This window comes from Monodon monoceros, unplaced genomic scaffold (assembly GCF_005190385.1).
Source record: "Monodon monoceros isolate NGI ecotype Baffin Bay Population unplaced genomic scaffold, NGI_Narwhal_1 Super_Scaffold_3, whole genome shotgun sequence".
NCBI classification, from domain to species: Eukaryota; Metazoa; Chordata; class Mammalia; order Artiodactyla; family Monodontidae; genus Monodon; species Monodon monoceros.
Genome location: NW_021703780.1, coordinates 51,718,687 through 51,739,395, shown reverse-complemented (window position 1 = coordinate 51,739,395; position 20,709 = coordinate 51,718,687). Strand labels below are relative to the sequence as shown.

At 42.6% G+C, this 20,709-nt stretch overlaps 1 protein-coding gene across 1 annotated transcript in view; it reads left to right on the top strand.

Moving 5' to 3' along the window:
* The first annotated feature begins 260 nt into the window (after window positions 1-260).
* The window catches only part of SUSD5 (sushi domain containing 5), a 35,797-nt gene continuing 15,348 nt past the window's right edge, over window positions 261-20,709 (top strand). The window contains exons 1-4 of the mRNA XM_029243296.1: window positions 261-308; window positions 402-915; window positions 9,524-9,701; window positions 14,824-14,942. Coding sequence (XP_029099129.1) covers window positions 261-308; window positions 402-915; window positions 9,524-9,701; window positions 14,824-14,942 — 859 coding nt within the window. The remainder of the gene's footprint in view (window positions 309-401; window positions 916-9,523; window positions 9,702-14,823; window positions 14,943-20,709) is intronic.

Genomic DNA, 20,709 nt, shown 5'->3' with positions numbered 1-20,709 from the left:
TAGTTCCTGCAGGTGCCTTCTGCCCCCTCCCCTCCATTCTCAGCAATAACCAGGCTTTCAAAGGTCCCCTCCAGCCCAGACATGTGAATTCTCACTCCTCAGGTTACCAGCTAGCTGTTGCAAGATGAATAGTTAAGTAAATTAATTTACACTCACATGTGAATGATTGTCAGGCCTTTTAGGGAAGGGGAGTCTCGCTATTCCGTGCGTTTCACTCCTCAGAGTGAGGCTGGCAAGTTAGAGCTTTCTTTTTCGTAAAAATGTTCTTCCTCTACAGGAGGACGCGAGCTGCAAAGTCAAGAGTCAGAGTACAGAGTTAGGCATCAGTTTTTTCACGGTCCTCCCGGGGCGGGGGGGGTGTGGGGTGGGTTGGCCTCTCAGACTGCGTCACCCTTTCGCAGAGGGTCCCCAGGCAGGCGGGGGTTCCCTGCAGCGGGCTCTCCGTTCTCCCCGCCTCCACGCGCCCTTCCCCTCTGCCCCGGAGGCACCCAGGGAGCTCGCCGTTCGTTCGGCTCAGCCTCTTTTGGCACCGAGGCCCCCAGGTGCCCAGCACGAAGGCGGAGCCCGGCTACAGCCGCCTCCCCGGCGCCGAGTACTGGACCCCCTGGGAGCTCGGGGCCCCAGCGCTGCGGATCTGGCATCCCCAAGCCTCCCTGGCTCCCCGCGCTCCTCCCTGTCTGCGCTCCGGGCGCGAAGCCTGCAACGCGCGAACAGAGCACAGCACGCGGAGCCGAGTGGCGTGCGCGGCGCAGTGGCGCGGGCACCCCCGATTGCGGCGCAGCCAGAGCCCGCGCTCCAGCCACCCGCCCATGGACGCCCGGACCATGTCTGCCAAGGGACCCGGCTCCCGCACCCGGCTCTGGGCGGCGGCGCTGCTCCTGCTCGGCCTGCCAGGGCTCTCCGTGCGGGCGGAGGGTGAGTGTCTGGGGAGTGCCCGCGAGGCGGCGGGCCCGGGGTGGCGCGTGGGTTCTCGGTGGGGAAAGTGAAGCTCGCCGGGGCTGCCCCCTCGGACGAGCCCCGAACACTACCAGCCTGGGAGGAAACAAGGAGCGCAGCTGTCCTGCGACCCCGCCTCCCTCTTGCAGCTCACCGAGTCCCCGCGCGCCCAAACGCCCCCACAGGGCCCCTGAACCACTCCTTAATGCACAAGAGAAAACCTGTGCTTTGGTCCTGCAGGCCCACCTCTAGCTTTCCAAGATCTCCTTGAAAGGTCTTTAAAATGAAATCACGTCTAGGGTGCCCTGGAACCTCCTCTGCCGAGACATAATTTCCCACGTCTATTAAATGTGCTCCGAATGGCAAGGCCAGTGATTACAAGATTCCCTTGGCGTTTTGGCTTGGTCCGGGAAGATCTGAAAGATGAGTGGAAATCAGCTAGGCAAAAGAGAGGAGAGGGTCTTGGGGAGAGGAAATAGCACGTGCAAAGGTCCTGTGAGTCACAGGGGAAATGGGATAAATGATAGAGTGGCTGGAGCGTAAAGTTCAAGGTGAGGCTCTCCTTTGACAAAAAGCTAGACAGGGCTTCTCTGGTGGCGCGGTGGTTAAGAATCCGCCTGCCAATGCAGGGGACAGGGGTTCGAGCCCCAGTCTGGGGAGATCCCACATGTTGCGGAGCAACAAAGCCTGTGTGCCACAGCTACTGAGCCTGCGTTCTAGAGCCCGCAGGCCACAACTACTGAGCCCACGTGCCACAGCTACTGAAGCCTGCATGCCTAGAGCCCAGTGCTCTGTGACAAAGAGAATCAACCGCAATGAGAAGCCCGTGCACCACAACGAAGAGTAGCCCAGTAGCCCCCGCTCGCAGCAACTAGAGAAAGCCCACGCATAGCAACGAAGACCCAACACAGCCAAATATAAATAAATGAAATAAATACATTGAAAATATAATAAAAACAAAAAACATTTTTAAAAAGCTAGAGGAAATAGGTAAGGACCAGATTTTTGCGGGTTCTGAGAACTGACCCATCTTTTGTTTGTTTTTTCAACCTGAATTCAGCTTTCAATACTTCCCTAAACTTAGCAGGATCACAGCCTTAGATCAGTTCAGTTTCAAAATGCTAATTCAGCTGTGTTTTGATTTTGGAACAAAACCCCGTTGACTTGGTGCAGAAGGATCTAAAAGAAAAGAAGCTAGCATGTTCTCACATCCATGAGGGGTTACTAGTAAATCCAAGCTTGGGACAAATTAGATTGATGAAGGAGAAAAACCCTCAGCTGATTTAGGATGCTTTGTATATTTTAAAATGTCATCGCTATTTAGCAAACAATATTGGGTGCAGAGAGAAGATTTGACAATAAGAAGCATGATGGTTAGGGAAAGGAGAAAGCAAGGGAAAAACCTCCAGATAGTAGCTTAGAATTTTGGGTTCTCTTTGTCCTAAGTGCCAGCTTGTAGAACTCTTTCCTCCTAATTAAGGATGACTGTCTTATTTCTCCATATGCTCAGAGAGAGTGTTAGAGGGGAAAACACGATTAACTTTAAAGGCTCCTAGTGATCACTGTTAATTTTTAATTGAGATAAAATTCATGTAAAATTTACTATTTTAAAATGCACGATCCAAGTGTTTTTAGTACAGTCATCAACCATCACCACTCTCTCATTTCTGAAAATTTTCATCACCCAAAAAGAAATCCCATACCTAGTAGCTGCCAATCCACTGTTAATTCTTTTTTTTTTTATTCACTTATTTATTTTTTGGCTGCACTGGGTCTTCATTGATGTGTGAGGGCTTCCTCTAGTTGAGGCTAGCAGGGGCTACTTCGTCGTTGAGGTGCACAGGCTTCTCACTGCGGTGGCTTCTCTTTGTCACAGAGCACTGGGCTCTAGGCGCATGGGCTTCAGTAGTAGTGGCACTCAGGCTCAGTAGTTGTGGCTCGCAGGCTCTAGAGCGCGGGCTCAGTAGTTGTGGCTCACGGGCTTAGCTGCTCCGCAGCATGCGGGATCTTCCCGGACCAGGGCTCGAACCCGTGTCCCCTACACTGGCAGGCAGATTCTTAACCACTGCACCACCAGGGAAGTCCCTGTTAATTCTTTACTGTGGTACTTTTTGGCCTGACATTGAGTCATGAAAATTAAGCTGATTTTAAAGAATGCAAGTAGAATAAATTGGAGCTAGTATTAACCTTTGAACAATGTATACTACTGTACCAATTTTAATTCCTTTTAAAGAAATATCTCTGCAACCCATGAGGCTTTAGAGTTTCACCCCACTATAACTGCTGAAGTGGAATGCCAGATGGATATGGATCAATATTTTGTGCCTATCTGGCTTGATGTGGGTCATAGAAAATTTAAGACAGAAATATCATTGGATAAGGAGAAAGTAACGACAGCACCAGGCATATTTTCTTGTTAACACTTGGCCAGAAGTGCCTCCGTTTCTCCCTTCTCCTTTCCTTCTCCCTTCTTCCGCAATGGAGAACTATAGGTAAATTTGCTTTCAAGAAACTCCATTTGCTGAGCTCCAACTTTTATAATAGAGCCACTGAAGAATTAGAACCTATTTATGAAAGGATTCTTTTCTTTACTAAATATATGCTTAACTACCACTTTTCACATTTAGGTATTTATGTGCTACAGTGATGGAAGGAGGAAGAAGAAATGTGCAGCTAAACTGATGTGTTAAGACATTTGAAGAGAGAATTTGGAGTTATTAAAAATTCCATAGACTTATTCAAAAATAAGTCAAACTCAAATGAAAAACATTTAGTTTTACATTGGACTAATTAGATGTGTTTCTTATACATAAAAAAGACCTGCTACTGTAATTTTAAAACACTTTTGAAACAGAAAAATCTTCGCATTAACTGAATGCAAATTAACTGTGTTTGGGTAAAGACTGCAGGAAAAGATTCATTAATTCAACAGATAATTTGAGTGTCTACCATATACCAGGTACTGTCCTTGCTGTTGAGGATAAAGCAGTGAGGAGAAACAGGTCCTTGCTATCAGGGAGCTTAAACTCCAATGGGGGAGAGAGTCATTAAGCAAATAATTATATGAATGAAATGTGAACTTGCGATTTTGATGATAAGATTAAAGGACGGAGGTATTATGAGGGCATATATTAGGAGATTTTTGACTTGGCGTAGGAGGATCTGAAAGATAAGAATTAACTAGGCAAAGGGGGGAAGAAAGAGGATCTGGATAGAGAATAACATGTACAGAGAAACTATGAGTGGCAGAGAAAGTGGGACATGTGTTAAGAAACAGAGTGACTGGAGCCCAGAGTCCAAGGTAGAAGTAGTTTGAGATGATGCTGGGGAAACTGATATGGGGCCAAGTTTTATTTTAATCCAAAAAAGAGAGACTGCATTTTGAGAAGCTCACCCTGAGAGTAGGAAGAATGGATGGCACTAGGGCAAGATTGGATGTGGAGAGACCATGTAGGGTGCTATTTCACTTGTGCAGGTGAGAGAGGGTGGGGGTGGAGAGGAGGATGGGATGAATGGAAAGGGTCTGGACTGAAAGAAAAATGTGAGTCATCCATGTCAAGATGGCCTTTGAAACCATGTGTGTAAATGGAATCCTAGGGAAAAGTTTTACAATGAGAAGAGATGACCTACTTAATTTCTGCACAGGTTTTTGTCACTTAAGTAAAAATGTTTTACTGCAACCTTGCTCAACTGTTCTAGTAGTTTTTTTAGTGGATTTCTTAGGATTTTCTATATGCAAGATCACGTCATTTGCAAATATAGTTTTACTTCTTTCCAATCTGGATGGCTTTTATTTCATCTTCTTGCCTACTTGCCTTGGAGAGAACTGCCAGTACAATGTTGAACAGAAGTGGCAAGAGCAGACATCCTTGATCTTAGGGGAAGGTATTCAGTCTTTCACCACCAAGTGTGATGTTAGCTGTGGAATTTTTGTAGATGCTCTTTATCAGGTTGAAGATATTCCCCTCCCTTCTTAGTTTGTTGAACGTTTTTTTATCATGAAAGGGTACTGAATTTTGTCAAGTGCCTTTCTGCATCTATTGAGATGATCATGTAGTTTTTGTCCTTTATTCTATTGATAAGTCGTATTATATTGATTGATTTTGGGATATAAACCAACCTTGTATTCCTGGGATAGATCCCACTTGGTCATGGTATATAATTTTTTTTTTATGCTGCTGGATTTAGTTTGCTAGTATTTTTGTTGAGGACTTTTGTGTCTATATTTATAAGAGATAATGGCCTGTAGTCTTCTTTTCTTGCGGTGTCTTTTGTCTGGTTTTGGCATTAGGGCAATGGTGGCCTCATAGAAAAAGCTGGGAGGTGTTGTTCCCTCCTGTTCTATTTTTTAGATGAGTTTATAGAGAATTGTTATCAAGTTCTTTTTAGCTATTTGGTAGAATTCATCAGTGAAGCCATCTGAACATGTGCTTTTCTTTGTGGGTAATTTTCAATTACTAATTCAATCTCTTTACTTGTTAAACGTCTATTCAGATTTTCTATTTCTTCTTGAGTCAATTTCAGTAGTTTGTGTCTTTTTAGGAATTTTTCCATTTCATACGAGTTACCTAATTTTTGGCATACAGTTATTTGGGGGTTTTGGGGGGGATTTTTGGCCATGCCGTGCGGCATGTGGGATCCTAGTTCCCCAACCAGGGATGGAACCTGCGTCCCCTGCACCGGAAGCACGGAGTCCCAACCACTGGACCGCCAGGGAAGTCTGGCATACAGTTGCTTATAGTAGTCCTTTATAATCTTTGTATTTCCATACGGTTGGAGTAATAACTGCCCTCTCATTCCTGTTTTAGTAATTCAAGTCTTCTTTTTTTTTCTTGGTCATTTTAGCTAAACGTTTGTCAATTCTGTTGACCTTCCCAAAAACCAACTTTTGGTTTTACTGATTTTCTTTATTGTTTTTCCTTCTCTATTTCATTAATTTTTGCTTTAATTCTTATTATTTCCTTCTGCTTGCTTTGGGTTTAGTTTGCTCTTCTTTTCCAGTGTTTTCCAACAGGTCAGGATTTTTTTTTTTTTACATTTTTATTGGAGTATAATTGCTTTACAATGGTGTGTTAGTTTCTGCTTTATAACAAAGTGAATCAGTTATACATATACGTATATCCCCATCTCTCTTCCCTCTTGCATCTCCCTCCCTCCCAACCTCCCTATCCCACCCTTCCAGCTGGTCACAAAGCACCGAGCTGATCTCCCTGTGCTATGCGACTGCTTCCCACTAGCTATCTATTTTACATTTGGTAGTGTATATATGTCCATATATACACTACCACTCTCTCACTTTGTCCCAGCTTACCCTTCCCCCTCCCCGTGTCCTCAAGTCCATTCTCTAGTAGGTCTGCATCTTTATTCCCGTCTTGCCCCTAGGTTCTTCATGACTTTTTTTTTTTTTTAGATTCCATATAAATGTGTTAGCGTACAGTATTTTTCTCTTTCTGACTTACTTCACTCTGTATGACAGACTCTAGGTCCATCCACCTCACTACAAATAACTCAATTTCGTTTCTTTTTATGGCTGAGTAATATTCCATTGTATATATGTGCCACATCTTCTTTATCGATTCATTGTTAATAGACACTTAGGTTGCTTCCATGTCCTGGCTATTGTAAATACAGCTGCAGTGAACATTGTGGTACATGACTCTTTTTGAATTATGGTTTTCTCAGGGTATATGCCCAGTAGTGGGATTGCTGGGTCATATGGTAGTTCTATTTTTAGTTTTTTAAGGAGCCTCCATACTGTTCTCCATAGTGGCTGTATCAATTTACATTCCCACCAACAGTGTATGAGGGTTCCCTTTTCTCCACACCCTCTCCAGCATTTATTGTTTGTAGATTTTTTGATGATGGCCATTCTGACTGGTGTGATAGGATTTTTATTTGAGATAATTTTTCTTATTTTAATGTGGGCATTTATAGTTATAAATTCCCCTCTATGCAGTGTATTAACTGCATCCCGTAAGGTTTAGCATGTTTTGCCTTCATTCATCTCAAAATATTTTCTAATTTTGTGATTTCTCCTTGTCTCATCAGTTATTTAGAAGTGCTTGGTTTCACTTCTATTTATTTATGAATTTCCCAATTTATTTATGTTATTAATTTCTAATTCTACCCCATAGCAATTAGAGAAAATACTTTGTACAATTATAATCCTTTTAAATTTATTATGGCTTATTTTATTGCCTAGCACATGGTCTACCCTGAAGAATGTTCCACGCGCACTTGAGAAGAATGTGTATTCTGCTGCTGTTGGGTGCCATTTTATACAATCAATGTTCACTTTTATTTAACTGAGTATTGATTTTTTTCCCCCTTTCCATTCCATCTTGCCTCTCAAATAATTTTCTTTCTGCCTGAAATACTTCTTTTACTATTTCCTACAAGGAGGATCTGGTGGTGGCAAACCACCTTGATTTTGGCTTATCTGAAAAAATACATTTGTTTCATCTTTGTTCTTTGAAATATATTTTCAGCGAGTATAGAATTCTAAATTTGCAGCTATTTTTTGCTAGTAATTGTATTCTTGCTTCCATTGCTATTGTTTTAGAAGACAGCAGTCAAACTGCTGCTACTTTGAAAGTATTCTCTCCCTTCTCTCTATCTGCTTTGACTATATTTTCTTTGTCTTTACCATTTTGCAGCATCACTGGTATATATATACTTATAGATATTTTCCATATTGGGATTTGTTGTTGAACTTATTCAATCTATGTATTGGAATACTTATCATTTCTATAAAATTCACAGGCATTTTGTCTTCAGATATCACTTCCACCTCATTTTTTTCTCTCCTCTCTGGGAATTCTGATTAAAGTATATGTTAAGCCTTATTCTTGGGACTTCCCTGGTGGTGCAGTGGTTAAGAATCCACCTGCCAATATAGGGGACACGGGTTTGAGCCCTGATCTGGGAAGATCCCACATGCTGCAGAGCAACTAAGCCCATGCGTCACACTACTGAGCCTGTGCTCTACAGCCCACAAGCCTCAACTGCTGAGCCCACGTGCCACAACTACTGAAACCCATGCGCCTAGAGCCCGTCTCCACAACAAGAGAAGCTACTGCAATGAGAAGCCCATGCACTGCAACAAAGAGTAGCTCCTGCTTGCCACAATTAGAGAAAGCCCACACGCAGCAACAAAGACCCAACGTGGCCAAAAATTAATTAATTTTTTAAAAATCCTTATTCTTTCCTTCATGTCTCTTTATTATCTTAATATTTTCCATCTTTTCTTGTTTCTTTACTACATTTTGGATGATGTCTTCTGATTTCTTTTTTTTTTAATATTTATTTGGTTGTACTGGGTCTTAGTTGAGGCAAGTGGGCTCCTTAGTTGCAGCAGGTGGGCTCCTTAGTTGCAGCTCACAAGTTGCGGCTTGCCAGCTCCTTAGTTGCAGCACATGGGCTCCTTAGTTGTGGCATGTGAACTCTTAGCTGCGGCATGCATGTGGGATCTAGTTCCCTGACCAGTGATCGAACCTGGGCCCCCTGCATAGAGAGCATGGAGCCTTAACCACTGTACCACCAGGGAAGTCCCCTTCTGCTTTCTTTTTCAAGATTAAGTTCTTTGTTTAAATGTGTCTGATATTCAGCCAAAAATATTTATTGCATTTTAAATTTATCATTGTATTTTTAATTTCTAAAAGTCCTATTTTGTGCTTTTCTCAGATCAGCTAAGCACTTTTTATCATTTCCTATTCTTTGCAGATATTTTCAAATTTGTCTTTTATTTCTTTAAATATAGTAATCATGACTGTTCTATAATCTGTGCCTGTTAATACCAGTATTGGACTTATTTTTAGGTCAGTTTCTGCTACATGTGGTATCTGTTGCTTCTCACTCATGGTGCCTTGTTTCCTTGTACACTTCACTGTTTTTTACTTCGGTGGTCATAGCCTTTGAATAAGTATTTGTATGGGATTTCCTGAAGCATAAAATGAAGGGTTTTTTTTCTCCAGAGAGGAGTTAGTTACAATTTTTCCTATCAGGTGTCTGAATAAATGTCAGTCTCAGGCCACTTTAAGCTAAATCCATGGCTTGAAGTGTCTTAGACATAAATTTTTGTTAGAACTACAATTCCAAATCAGGATTAGCACTTGGCCTCCTAGCACCAAGACAGCTCATCCAACAGTTCTTGAGAATGAGGGAAGGGGATATTTTTTATCCTTGTTCACTCTTATCTTGAGACTATATATGTATACTTATATATGTATATGTATCTTCTTTATCCATTCATCTGTTGATGGACACTGAGGATATTTCCATGTCTTGGCAATTGTAAATAATGCTGCTAAACATCTTTTTAAAGCAAGATTTGAAGGGCTTATCCAGATAAACATGCCAGAACAGGCAGTTAAATTTTTTTTCAGTTAACAGGTAAAAATAGATTCAAACACCAGTGTAACTGTCATCACAGTCCAGGGACAAATGCAGTGAGGTAGTTGCTGCACTTGGATCTTTAGGCAAGTGGGAAACTACAGTTCTGATGGGCATCTGCCAGAGGGTGAGTTTGCTGAGACTAAATTCCCGTGGATCCTAGAGTCAGCCTGTGTCCATGCTTGTCCTCACACAGGGAAGCTCTTTGTGCTGGAGTCTCAGAATGGCTCTCAGGGCCTGGAACTAGAGGCCGCTCGGCTTTCCTGCAAGAGCAGAGGCGCTCACCTGGTGTCTGGGGACGAGCTGCGGAAGGTGGTGCGGGACTGTGCCTTCTCCGTGTGCACCACGGGCTGGCTGGCGGACGGCAGCCTGGGGTAAGTCAGGCCAGCTGGGGGCTCTCCTGCCAACTCACCCCACCTTGCCATCAGGGCTGATACGGGGCTCAATAGAGGTGCCAGGATAGACAGAGTGCAATGGGCTGTGGCTTCCAGTATATTCTTGTTTTGAGTTAAATATAAAAACAAAATGTTAAACAAAATATAAAAACAAAAATGTTAATAAAAACATTTTTCTGGAGTTCTGTCACAGTTTTTTCCTCTTTGTTATTCTGAATTTCCTTTTAAGTTACAAAAGAAAAAAATGCTTGTAAAAATTTCAAATAATACAGATATATATAAAGTGCAAAGTGAGTTTCTCTCTTCTTCCCCACCTCAGAGGTAATGACTCTTAACTATTTGATATATATTCTTTATCTCTTTTTCTCTGTGGATATTCATCTGCATCCATAGGAAGAGGAAGACGGTATTGAGGTTTTAAAATATAACCACGAGGGACTTCCCTGGCGGTCCAGTGGTTAAGACTCCATGCTTCCACTGCAGGGGGCACGGGTTCGATCCCTGGTCAGGGAACTAAGATCCTACATGCCCTGTGGCGCGGCCAAATAAATAAAAGTTGAGAGTCATCAGATCAATTTTAAAAAATGATAAATTTAAATAAATTTTAAAAAATAAAATAAAATATGGCCACAAATTCTTTCACATTGCTCCCATTGAGAAGTGGGGTTTATGTCCTCTCCCTGTGAGTCAGGGACAGCATAGTACTGCCTCGACCAGTAAAATAGAGCAGGAGTGATACCGTGTGACTTCTGAGGGTAGGTCGGAAAAACCCATGGTCAGATTTCCGGGGACACTTACTTTTGAGCTGCTATCTATGAAGTCCTAGGAAGCCCAGGCCACATGGAAATGCCTTATGTATGTACTCTCACCAATAGCCCCAACTGATGTCCCAGCCAATAGCCAGCATTAACTACCAGAAATGTGAGTGCAGATGCCTCCAGGTGATTCTAGCCCCCAGCTATTGACTTAGGCAGCCTGCGAGTCTTTCCAGCTCAGCCTTAGACATTACAGAGCAGAGACAAGCCTTTCCCATTGTGCCCTATCTGAATTCCTGACCCATGGAATCCTTGTGGAGAAGTAATTCTGTGGCCAGCTAGGAGAAAACATCCCATTAGTGCTGTTAACTACTCCATTAGTCATAAACAGAGAAGGCAGGAGCCACTCCACGTTTTCCTTCATGCCACAGGAATGTGAAAGAACAAATGGGCTCCAAAAACTACTTTGCTTGATAATGACCCTGAAGGTGTCTGGCTGGGAGATGGCCATAGAAAACACATGCAACCATGTTGATTCACATCTCCAAAGGTGCCACATGTAAAGCAGCAATTGAATAAAGAGAACAAATGAGGTTACTTCCAAAGCTTTTCAGTGAATCTGGAATTGTAGCCCTCTCTGCTTTATATTTCACATCCAAGTTCCTAAATAGACAAAATATGTCCCACGTATGCATGTTTCCATAACGTAGTCAAGTGTGGATATTTTTCATAACTCTGTCACTATCATTATATCAGATAACCAGGGTATTCTAAAGATTCTAAAGAGCCAGCTTGGAGCCAGGCTTAGGTCTCCCAGGCATTACAAATTGAAACTGAGTCATTGGAAAGGTTTATCCTCTCTGGGTTTCCTGTAAGGTGTTAAGACATGTTAGTGGATCTCTAACTTGCTTAGATGCTATTTTTGTTGTTGTTGTTGGCCACACCGCACAGCTTATGGGATCTCAGTTCCCTGACCAGGGATGGAACCCCAGCCCTCAGTAGTAAGAGCGTGGAGTCCTAACCACTGAACCACCAGGGAATTCCCTTAGATGCTATTTCTTTAAAGTAAACACACTTACTTGATATATTTACTACATGACATTAAAATAGTGTTCCATGTTAACGTTTCTGGAACCAAGAAGTATCTGACCATTAGTATGGACATTTCACTGTGCATCTTTCCTGCACAGCTATCTCCCCTCCCCACCAAAACCTAATTATTAAATGCATGGCACATCTTGCAATTGATGGCATAGTAGCTACATAGATCTGATCTGTATCTCCATGACTTTATATTCAGTACATACATATATCTAGAAGATGGAGATCTAGAATGGTGAATCTAGAATTTGGGGCTATTTGTCTTCTGGGAGCTTTTACAGATTTCATAAAGCGTGTCTGAAAAGCTGAGAAGCGACTTATATAGCCTCATAGGACTAGGAGAACAGAGATTTGAATTCAGGTTTTATGTATGTGGGGGCCAAGGGAATCCTTTTGCTTAGGGTTGGAACACTGAAGGGCTGTACCCTAGGAGTCATAGTAAACTGGAACAAGTACACAGGCCCTCAAAGGAGCTGCAGCATAGCGTCGAATCCTCTGAAGCCATGAGTTTGGATTGAGATGATATTAGAGTTCCAGTGTTCCAGATAGGTAGCAGAACTGATTTTAAAAATCTTCTCTGGAGGAAAATAATATTATCCTAGACAATTTATTTCCACAAACTATTTTAGCAAATATAGGATTTGTCAAGCAAAATAAAATAACCAGTCACATAAGGAGACAAGGCAACAAGATAAAAATAGCCAATAGAAACTCTAGATGTTAACACTGGTAGATGCAAACTTTAAAAGAACTCTTTAAAATGTTCAAAGATACAAAAGACAAAAAGGAGAATTTTGGCAGAAGACTGAAAAGTATAAAAATAACCAAATGAAAACTCTAGAAATGAAAAATACAGTAGCTGAAATTAAGAACTTAATGGATGGATCTAACAGCTGATTTTAAGAGTCAAAGAGAAAATTAATGAACTGGAAGGTATTTCAGAGGAAGATGTCCAGAATAAAGAACAGAAGAAAAAAGGATGAAAATATAGAAGAAAGAGTACAAGGCAAAGAAGATGCATGTAACTGGAATTCCAAAAGGAGAAGAGAAAGAAGACAAAGCAAAAGCAATATGAGACTTAGCTACAACTGTGGAAAAACATCCACGCACAGATTCAAGAAGCCCTACAAAGCCCGAGTAGGATACATAAAATAATTTCACGACTTGGAACGACATGGTAAAACTGGTAAAAATCAAATATGAAGAAAAACTATTAAAAGTAATAATAAGAAAGAGTACCTTCAAAGGAGCAACAATAAACTGACAGTGAAAGCCCCAAGACTACTGAATGAGGCCCTCAAAGTGCGGAAAGGTAATTACTGCCAACCTAGAATTCTATACCCAGCGAAAATATCTTCCAAGAATAAAGGTAAAATAAAGAATTTTCAGACAGACAAAAGGTGAGAGAATTCATCATACATGATCTGCACTAAAAAAAACCCAACACTGAAGGGTGTTCTTCAGGCAGGAGGAAAATAATTGCAGGTGGATGGCTGGAGATGCCAAAAGGGATGAGTGGAAAAAGTAAATATGGGGGTGAATTGGAATTATGTACAGATGGTCCCTGACTTACGGTGGTTCAACTTACAATTTTTTCTAACTTTATGATGGTGCAAAAACATTATGCATTCAACAGAAACTGTTCTTCAAATTGTGAATTTTGATCTCTTCCCAGGTTAGTGATATACTGTCTGATACTCTCTCATGATGCTGGGCAGTGAAGTAAGCTGCAGCCCCCAGTCAGCCATGTGACCATGAGAGTAAACAACTGATACACTTATAACCATTCTGTACCAAGACAACCATTCTGCTTTTTCACTTTCAGTACAGCATTCAATAAATTACATGAGATATTCAATGCTTTATTGTAAAACAGACTTTGTGCTAGATGATTTTACCCAGCTGTAGGCTAAAGTAAGTGTTTTGAGCATATTTAAGGTAGGTTAGGCTAAGCTCTGATGTTCAGTAGGTTTTGTGTGTTATATGCATTTTTGACCTACCATATTTTCAACTTACAATGAGCTTTTGGAGATATAACCCTGCTGTAAGTTGAGGAAGATCTATAATTATATAAAGCAGTAACAGTAATACTAAACACTAAAAAATGGTATATCAGTCAGGAAGTGTTTTAAGTATGTTAATACATAGTATTTTAAATTGTGTTGTTAGGAAAGAGAGTAAAAGTAACATTAGGGCTTCCCTGGTGGCGCAGTGGTTGAGAGTCCGCCTGCCGATTCAGGGGACACGGGTTCGTGCCCCGGTCCGGGAAGATCCCACATGCCGCGGAGCAGCTGGGCCCGTGAGCCATGGCCGCTGAGCCTGTGCGTCCGGAGCCTGTGCTCCGCAACAGGAGAGGCCACAACAGTGAGAGGCCCATGTACCGCAAAAAAAAAAAAAGTAACATTAAATTTTAATAAGTCAAGGAAGAGTGTTATAACCTCTGTGGTAACCACTAAAAGAATAGTAAAAGAACATATAACTTCCAAACCAATACAGAAGAAAAAGAGATTGCCAAAAAGGAATTCAAACAATCAAAATATGGGAAAGAAAAGAGAGGCAGAAAGGAAGAAGAATGGGCGGAACTAATAGAAATATGGCAGATTTAAATTCAAAGAGATGTTATTAAATTAACCAGATGTGATGCTCTAATTAGAAAACAAGGACCATCAGGTGGATTTTTTAAAGTTCTACTATTTGCTGTTTACAAAAGATATCCTTAAATCATGGGGCAAAAATAAACTATAATGGAAAGTCACATATATGTAGAAATGAATGATATTAAAATATAACATACTCAAACTCATGGGATACCACTAGTGCTATACCTGGAGGAAAATGTAAAGTGTTAAATGCTTGTGTTAGAAAAGCAAAGAGGCTGAAGGTTCATGAACCAATGATCCATCTTAAGAAATCCGAAAATAACAGCAAAACAAACCCCCCAAAAAGAAGAGAACTAATAAAGAGAAGAGAATTTTATGAAATAAAAACCAAGCATATACTAAAAGAGATCAACAATGTATTGCCCCTTAATCTTTAATTGATATATGTGACCTCAACTCAAGCACCACCTGTAACTTCCTGCTTTTAGACTTCTGGGGAGAGTATTGATACTTTATCATATGGTACTTTCAGCCAAAACTCCTGAATCAGGAAAATCTCTGCTGATTCAGAGCTGACAGCAGAAAAGAATTCTTTCCCAGTTTTGGTTAGTTCTCCTAACCCAGTGTCTTCTTTGTCTGTTTTAGGACAACCATGTGTAGCAAGGGGAGTGGTGAACAGCAAATCATGAGAGCTGTCGATGTGCGAATTGAAAGCAACCCAGTTCCTGGTGGCACATACAATGCCCTGTGTATTAAGGATGAAGGTCAGTGCCAGAGCCTTTGTAAAGGTTTCAGAGGGTGTGCTCGTGGGGGTTGACCTCTTAGGCTGTGTTCTCTAGAAACTGACCTTAAGATGAGGATTCACTGAACATCATGAATCAAGAAGACTTCCAAAGAAAAGCCAACATGGCAGTGGGGAAGTGGACAGGGAAAGGAAGGGGGAAGGCAATGGTGCAGCACTAAGCAAAGTCCACAGTGGCCGTGAGGTGGGGGGGGGGGGGGGTAACTTTGGCTCAATCCTGCAGGGAATCTCTGGAGACAGTGACCACAGGTCACCACGGTTTCCTGATCAGGGGTGAGAGAACAGGGGTATTGATACCACTGAACTTGTCAGTCATTGTTTAAGGGCTGCTTCAGGGAGATATAAATTCCCAGACTCTTCTGGTTTTCAGTGTGCTCAAAGAGTTGTGATAGCTGAGTCACCCTCCAACAAAGATGCACAGATGCCCACCCAGAGCCCTTGTGCGTGGGAGTGGTAAAGGGATCTAGGAGATATGGGCAGACCCCCGACAGCATGTGCTGCAGCTGCTGCTACCACTTACCCTTTGGTCTGTCTTCATGGTGGAAATTTTTCTAAAAAGAAAAAAAATCCTTTTTTCCCGAAAGGAAATGTATAGGATTTAGGAAACTGCTCCTAGAAAGAAAAACACGACTTCCTTCTGGGAAATCAGCTGAGTGGTGAGGAGAAAACCATAAAGGAGTGTCCAGGGCAGCGTTTCATGTGCACTGGAAAAAGTACACCTTCATTATCAGAAATATATGCTGCTGAAAGGGAATGTCCGTGAAAATGGGGAGAAAGCGAGCTGCTTACTCATCAGTCATAGAAATCAGCACAGGTACTGCCAGGCTGCACACTGGTCTCATCTGGGAAGTTTTAAGAACTACTGATACCTGGGTGCCAGCCCTAGAGATTCGGATATAAATGTTCTGGACATTGGGTTTTTTTTAAGCTGCTCAGTGACTATAACATGTAGCCCAGTTTGAGAATGAGTTCCCTAATGCAGAGTTTCCCAAAGCTCTCTGATGATGAGAAATACCAGGTGAACTTATTAGAAATGCAAACCCTCAGGCTACATCCCAGAGGCACCAAATCCCAATCTCCAGGGAAGGGGTCAGAGGAGTTGGTAAATCAAAGAGCCACAGTGAACCCCACAGCCCTGGCTGGTGCTTGTTAGATGTTTATTGGCGGTAGGCTTCTCTGCTGCCATGGCATCTCCCTCCAGGAATGGTTCTACATTTGCTGACTGCAGTCAAGCAACTGAAAGATGTGGCCATGGAAAGCCCTGGGGAGAACAACATCCATGGTTTGTTTTTTTAAAAAAACCACATAAGTAAATGAAAACGATCCTTTGAATCTCAAACATAGGAAAGGTTCAGATCCCTGAGGGAGACAGGACAGAGCCAGAGGAAAACCAGCATGACCTTCTTTCTTTAGTGATCTCAAATGGATACGTGGAGCTTCTGAGTCTGATCTCTTTCCTCCCATGAACAAGAGGTAGCAGCTAGCTTTTGCTGTGTAACATACCACCCCCAAATGTAGTGGCTTAAAACAACTGTTTGTTTAGTTCACTATTTTGGGGGAAGGGCAAAAATTTGTGTTATTCTTCTGGCCTCAGCTGGGCTCATTCACAAGTCCGCAGTCAGCTGCTGGGTAGGGGCCTTGCTTCTGGGTGTTGGCTGGATGTTGACTGGGGTGATGGGTGGGGGGCAGGCACTGAGCCATGTGTTCCTCATCATACAACAGGAGATCCTGGGCTTTCCACCTCACAGGCTTCAAACAGGTTGTTGTGTATGCAAGTGTGTGCCCCTTTGCCCACAACTGTAGTGCATGAAGCCAGAGTTTGGAAACATCTGTTCACATCCTATAGGGCACCAAGTTTAAAACCATGACAGTGACTCCAAAACTGAGTTATTGCCAAACCAATAAGATGTGCCTCCTGATATACTGCACTCAGAGGAGCACAACTTCAGTTCAGTAGTATTCCTGCCAAAAATGTGCAACCTGAATCTAATCATGAGGAAGCTTTAGCCAAACTCAAGCTGAGAAACATCGTACAAAATGACTGGCCTATACTCTTTTAAAAATGTCAAGGAGGGCTTCCCTGGTGGTGCAGTGGTAAGAATCCGCTTGCCAGTGCAGGGGACAAAGGTTTGAGCCCTGGTCCGGGAAGATCCCTCATGCCGTGAAGCAACTAAGCCCGCGCACCACAACTACTGAGCCTGCACTCTAGAGCCCACGAGCCACAACTACTGAAGCCCGTGCACCTAGAGTCCATGCTCCGCAACAAGAGAAGCCACCGCAGTGAGAAGCCTGCATACCATAAGGAAGAATAGCCCCCACTCACCGCAACTAGAGAAAGCCTGCATGCAGCAACGAAGACCCAATGCAGTCAAAAATAAATTAAATTTAAAAAAGAAAAGAAAAATGTCAAGGATAAGAAAGAGAAAGAGGGAATTCACTGGCTGTCCAATGGTTAGGACTCCGCAATTCCACTGCAGGGGGCGCAAGTTCGATCCCTGGTTGGGGAACTAAGATCCTGTAAGCCTCGTGGTGCAGAAAAAAAAAAAAAAAAAAGACAAAGAAAGGCAAGACAACTGTTTTGGATTAAAATAGACTAAAAAAACTTAACAACTAAATGTAATTTGTGATCCTAGATTGTATTTTGGACCAGGAGAAAACAGCTATAATTGATGAAATCTGATGAAATATGGATTTGAATTAGATAATAGTATTGTATCAATGCTTCAATTCCCTGATTTTGCTAACTACTGCAGTTATGTAAGACAATATCCTTGTTCTTGGAAATATATACCAAGGTTCTTAGGGACAAAGTGACATCATATCTACAACTCATTCTCAAGTGGTTCAGAAAGGAATTACAGGGACTTCCCTGGTGGTCCAGTGGTTAAGAATCCACCTTCTAATGCAGGGGACATGGGTTTGATCCCTGGTTGGGGAACTAAGATCCCACATGCCGTGGGACAACTAAGCCCACACACCGCAGCTAGAGAAGCCCGTGTGCTGCAATGAAGAGCCTGTGTGTTGCAATGAAGCAAAGACCCAGAGCAGACAAAATTAAAAAAAAAAAATTACAGATATAGATATACATATTCATATATGTATACATACACATGTGTTTATGTATGATATATATTTTCTATATATATATATATATACACATATCTATATCTATCTAGAGAGAGAATATGATAAAGCAAATGGGGCAAAATGAACACACATTAGTAAATCTGGATAAAGGGTTTATGGGAGTTCCTTATTTTTTTAATTTTTCTTTAACTTTGAAATTATATGAAAATGAAAATTTCCCCCCAAATGATCTACATACTCCTCCCAAAACAACAACAACAGGAAAGCACAAAACAAAACAAAGCAAAAACAAAAACATGAAGCAAATCCATGATGCCTATCAGCTTATGTAAGGACTGATGCCATTTTAGCAAGTGAGCCCTGTGTGGGTGTCTTTGAGTCAAAGCGCTCAAGAGCCCCGCATCCAGGGCAATTTGCCTGAGCCTAGCTTGCCCCCCTCCCCTCCCCTCCAGGTCAACATGGAGAGGCTTGCGTGGGGAAAACTGGAGTCTTGGTCCAACAGGGCCTGACTTGTGAGGAGGCTTCAGATGGGTGATGAAGGGGCTCAGGAATGCATGCTGAGGTGGGATTAGGGTCAGAGGGCTGCTCTCTCTCAGACTTTCCAGAAAAGCAGGATGGATTCCCCATGATCCCTCAGAGAGACAGCCCTGTCCCTGTTCCTCTGCCTTTCCTTCTTTAGAAAGAGCATGTAAATGGCTCCCAAATGGCTCTTCACTTTTCCTCAGGGGAGCCTTGTAGACAGTCAACAAGGGATTATCACAGTAAGTGAAGTCAGTCAGACAGAGAAAGACAAATACCATATGATATCACTTATATGTGGAATCTAAGATATGATATAAAGGAACTAATTTACAAAAATAAAAACAGACTCACAGACTTAGGAAACAAACTTATGGTTACCAAACGGGAAGGGGGGTGGGGGAGGGGTAAATTAGAGATTATTAGCATATACAGACTACCATATATAAAATAGCAGATAAAAACTACTACATATAGGGACTTCCCTGGTGGTCCAATGGTTAAGAATCCGCCTTCCAATGCAGGGGACTCGGGTTCGATCCCTGGTCGGGGAACTAAGACCCCCACATGCCGTGGGGCAACTAAGCCCGCATGCTGCACCTACTGAGCCCACGTGCTCTGGAGCCCGCACGCCACGACTAGAGAGAAGCCTACGCGCCACAATGAAAGATCCTGCATGCCGCAACTAAGGCCCAACACAGACAAATAAATAAATAAATATTTTTTAAAAACCTACTACATATAAAGTAGATAAACAACAAGGTCCTACTGTATACGTGTGTGTGTGTGTGTATATATATATATATATATATATATACATGAATCACTTTGCTGTACACCAGAAACTAACATAACACTGTAAAGCAACTATACTTCACCAAGGGAAATCTGTGTGCCAAAGGAAGGTTAAGAAGCCAAGAAGAGGCTCCTGGGGAGTGCACGTGAGGTCTGGTTCAGCAGACACCCAGGTGCAGTATCACCTCTAAGGGTTGCCTTTTTCCTGATGATGCTTCATTGCACCTAGCCCTGGGCTGCTGCTTCTCTTTGGCAAGACAGGAAGAATGAAGGGTGCTAACTCCAAAAATGGCAGACATGTGCCTCATAAAGAGCCCAGAAGGAAAACAGTCTGTGGAATGTTCAGGAAGCTGCCTCCTGTGTTTCTCTTTTGAAATAAAGTTCATCATGAATGTAGACGTTTCTCTGTTTCCTTTCAGTATTTTTGTTTCACTGACAGTGAATTTCCAGCCCTGTGGTGACCTCACTTTAATAAGTGAAATTATTTTTAACCAACTGGATGCTGATGAAATGAGCTGCCTCCACTTGGGTTCTCTGGCTCTGCTTCTCTTGGCAGCTTGTCTGTGGAGTCAACAGCGTGGGGTCTGGAGGCTTCAGGTCTCCTCTCACCTTCTCCCTGTAGCACCCAAGGCTCACTAAGGGTGTGCTTCTGTTTCTCCCCCTCTAAGCCAGGGCTGGCCTGGCTGCTCTCCCCGCCAGCCCACCTCACCTTTTTAGCACTGTATTTCACCTCCCCTGCATACGTTACTCCTACCTGTATCTCCCTTAAAAATAGAAATAGAATGATTCCCTTCCTTTATGTCTTCAAGAAGAGAGCTGAGGGTCTTCCCTGGTGGTCCAGTAGTTAAGACTACACACTTCCACTGCAGGGGGCACAGGTTCGATCCCTGGTCAGGGAACTAAGATCCCCCAAGCTGCAGTGTGGCCAAAAGTTAAAAGAGAACTGAATGCTCACCTCTCAGGTGAGCAGGAATTTTTGAGAGTAGCCACCTCCCAGATCTGCTTGAGGAGGCGCTGTGCCTCAAGATCAGCTTTGGGGAAATTCCAGCAACTATGGGAGACTGGAACCAATGAACTGCAATGCTTTGAGCAGCTGATAGAACTTATCCAGTTCAGGGTCTCCCGAGGGAGTGTGGAAGAGTCTGCACTCATTACCATTGACCTGGCACTGGCCAATTTTTCATTTATTTGTCCAGGGTAATGCAAAGCAGGGCTCAGACCTGTGGGTGCTTCAGATAGATAGATAGATAGATAGATAGATAGATAGATAGATAGATAGATAGAGAGAGAGAGAGAGAGAGAGAGAGAGAGAGAGAGAGAGAGAGAGA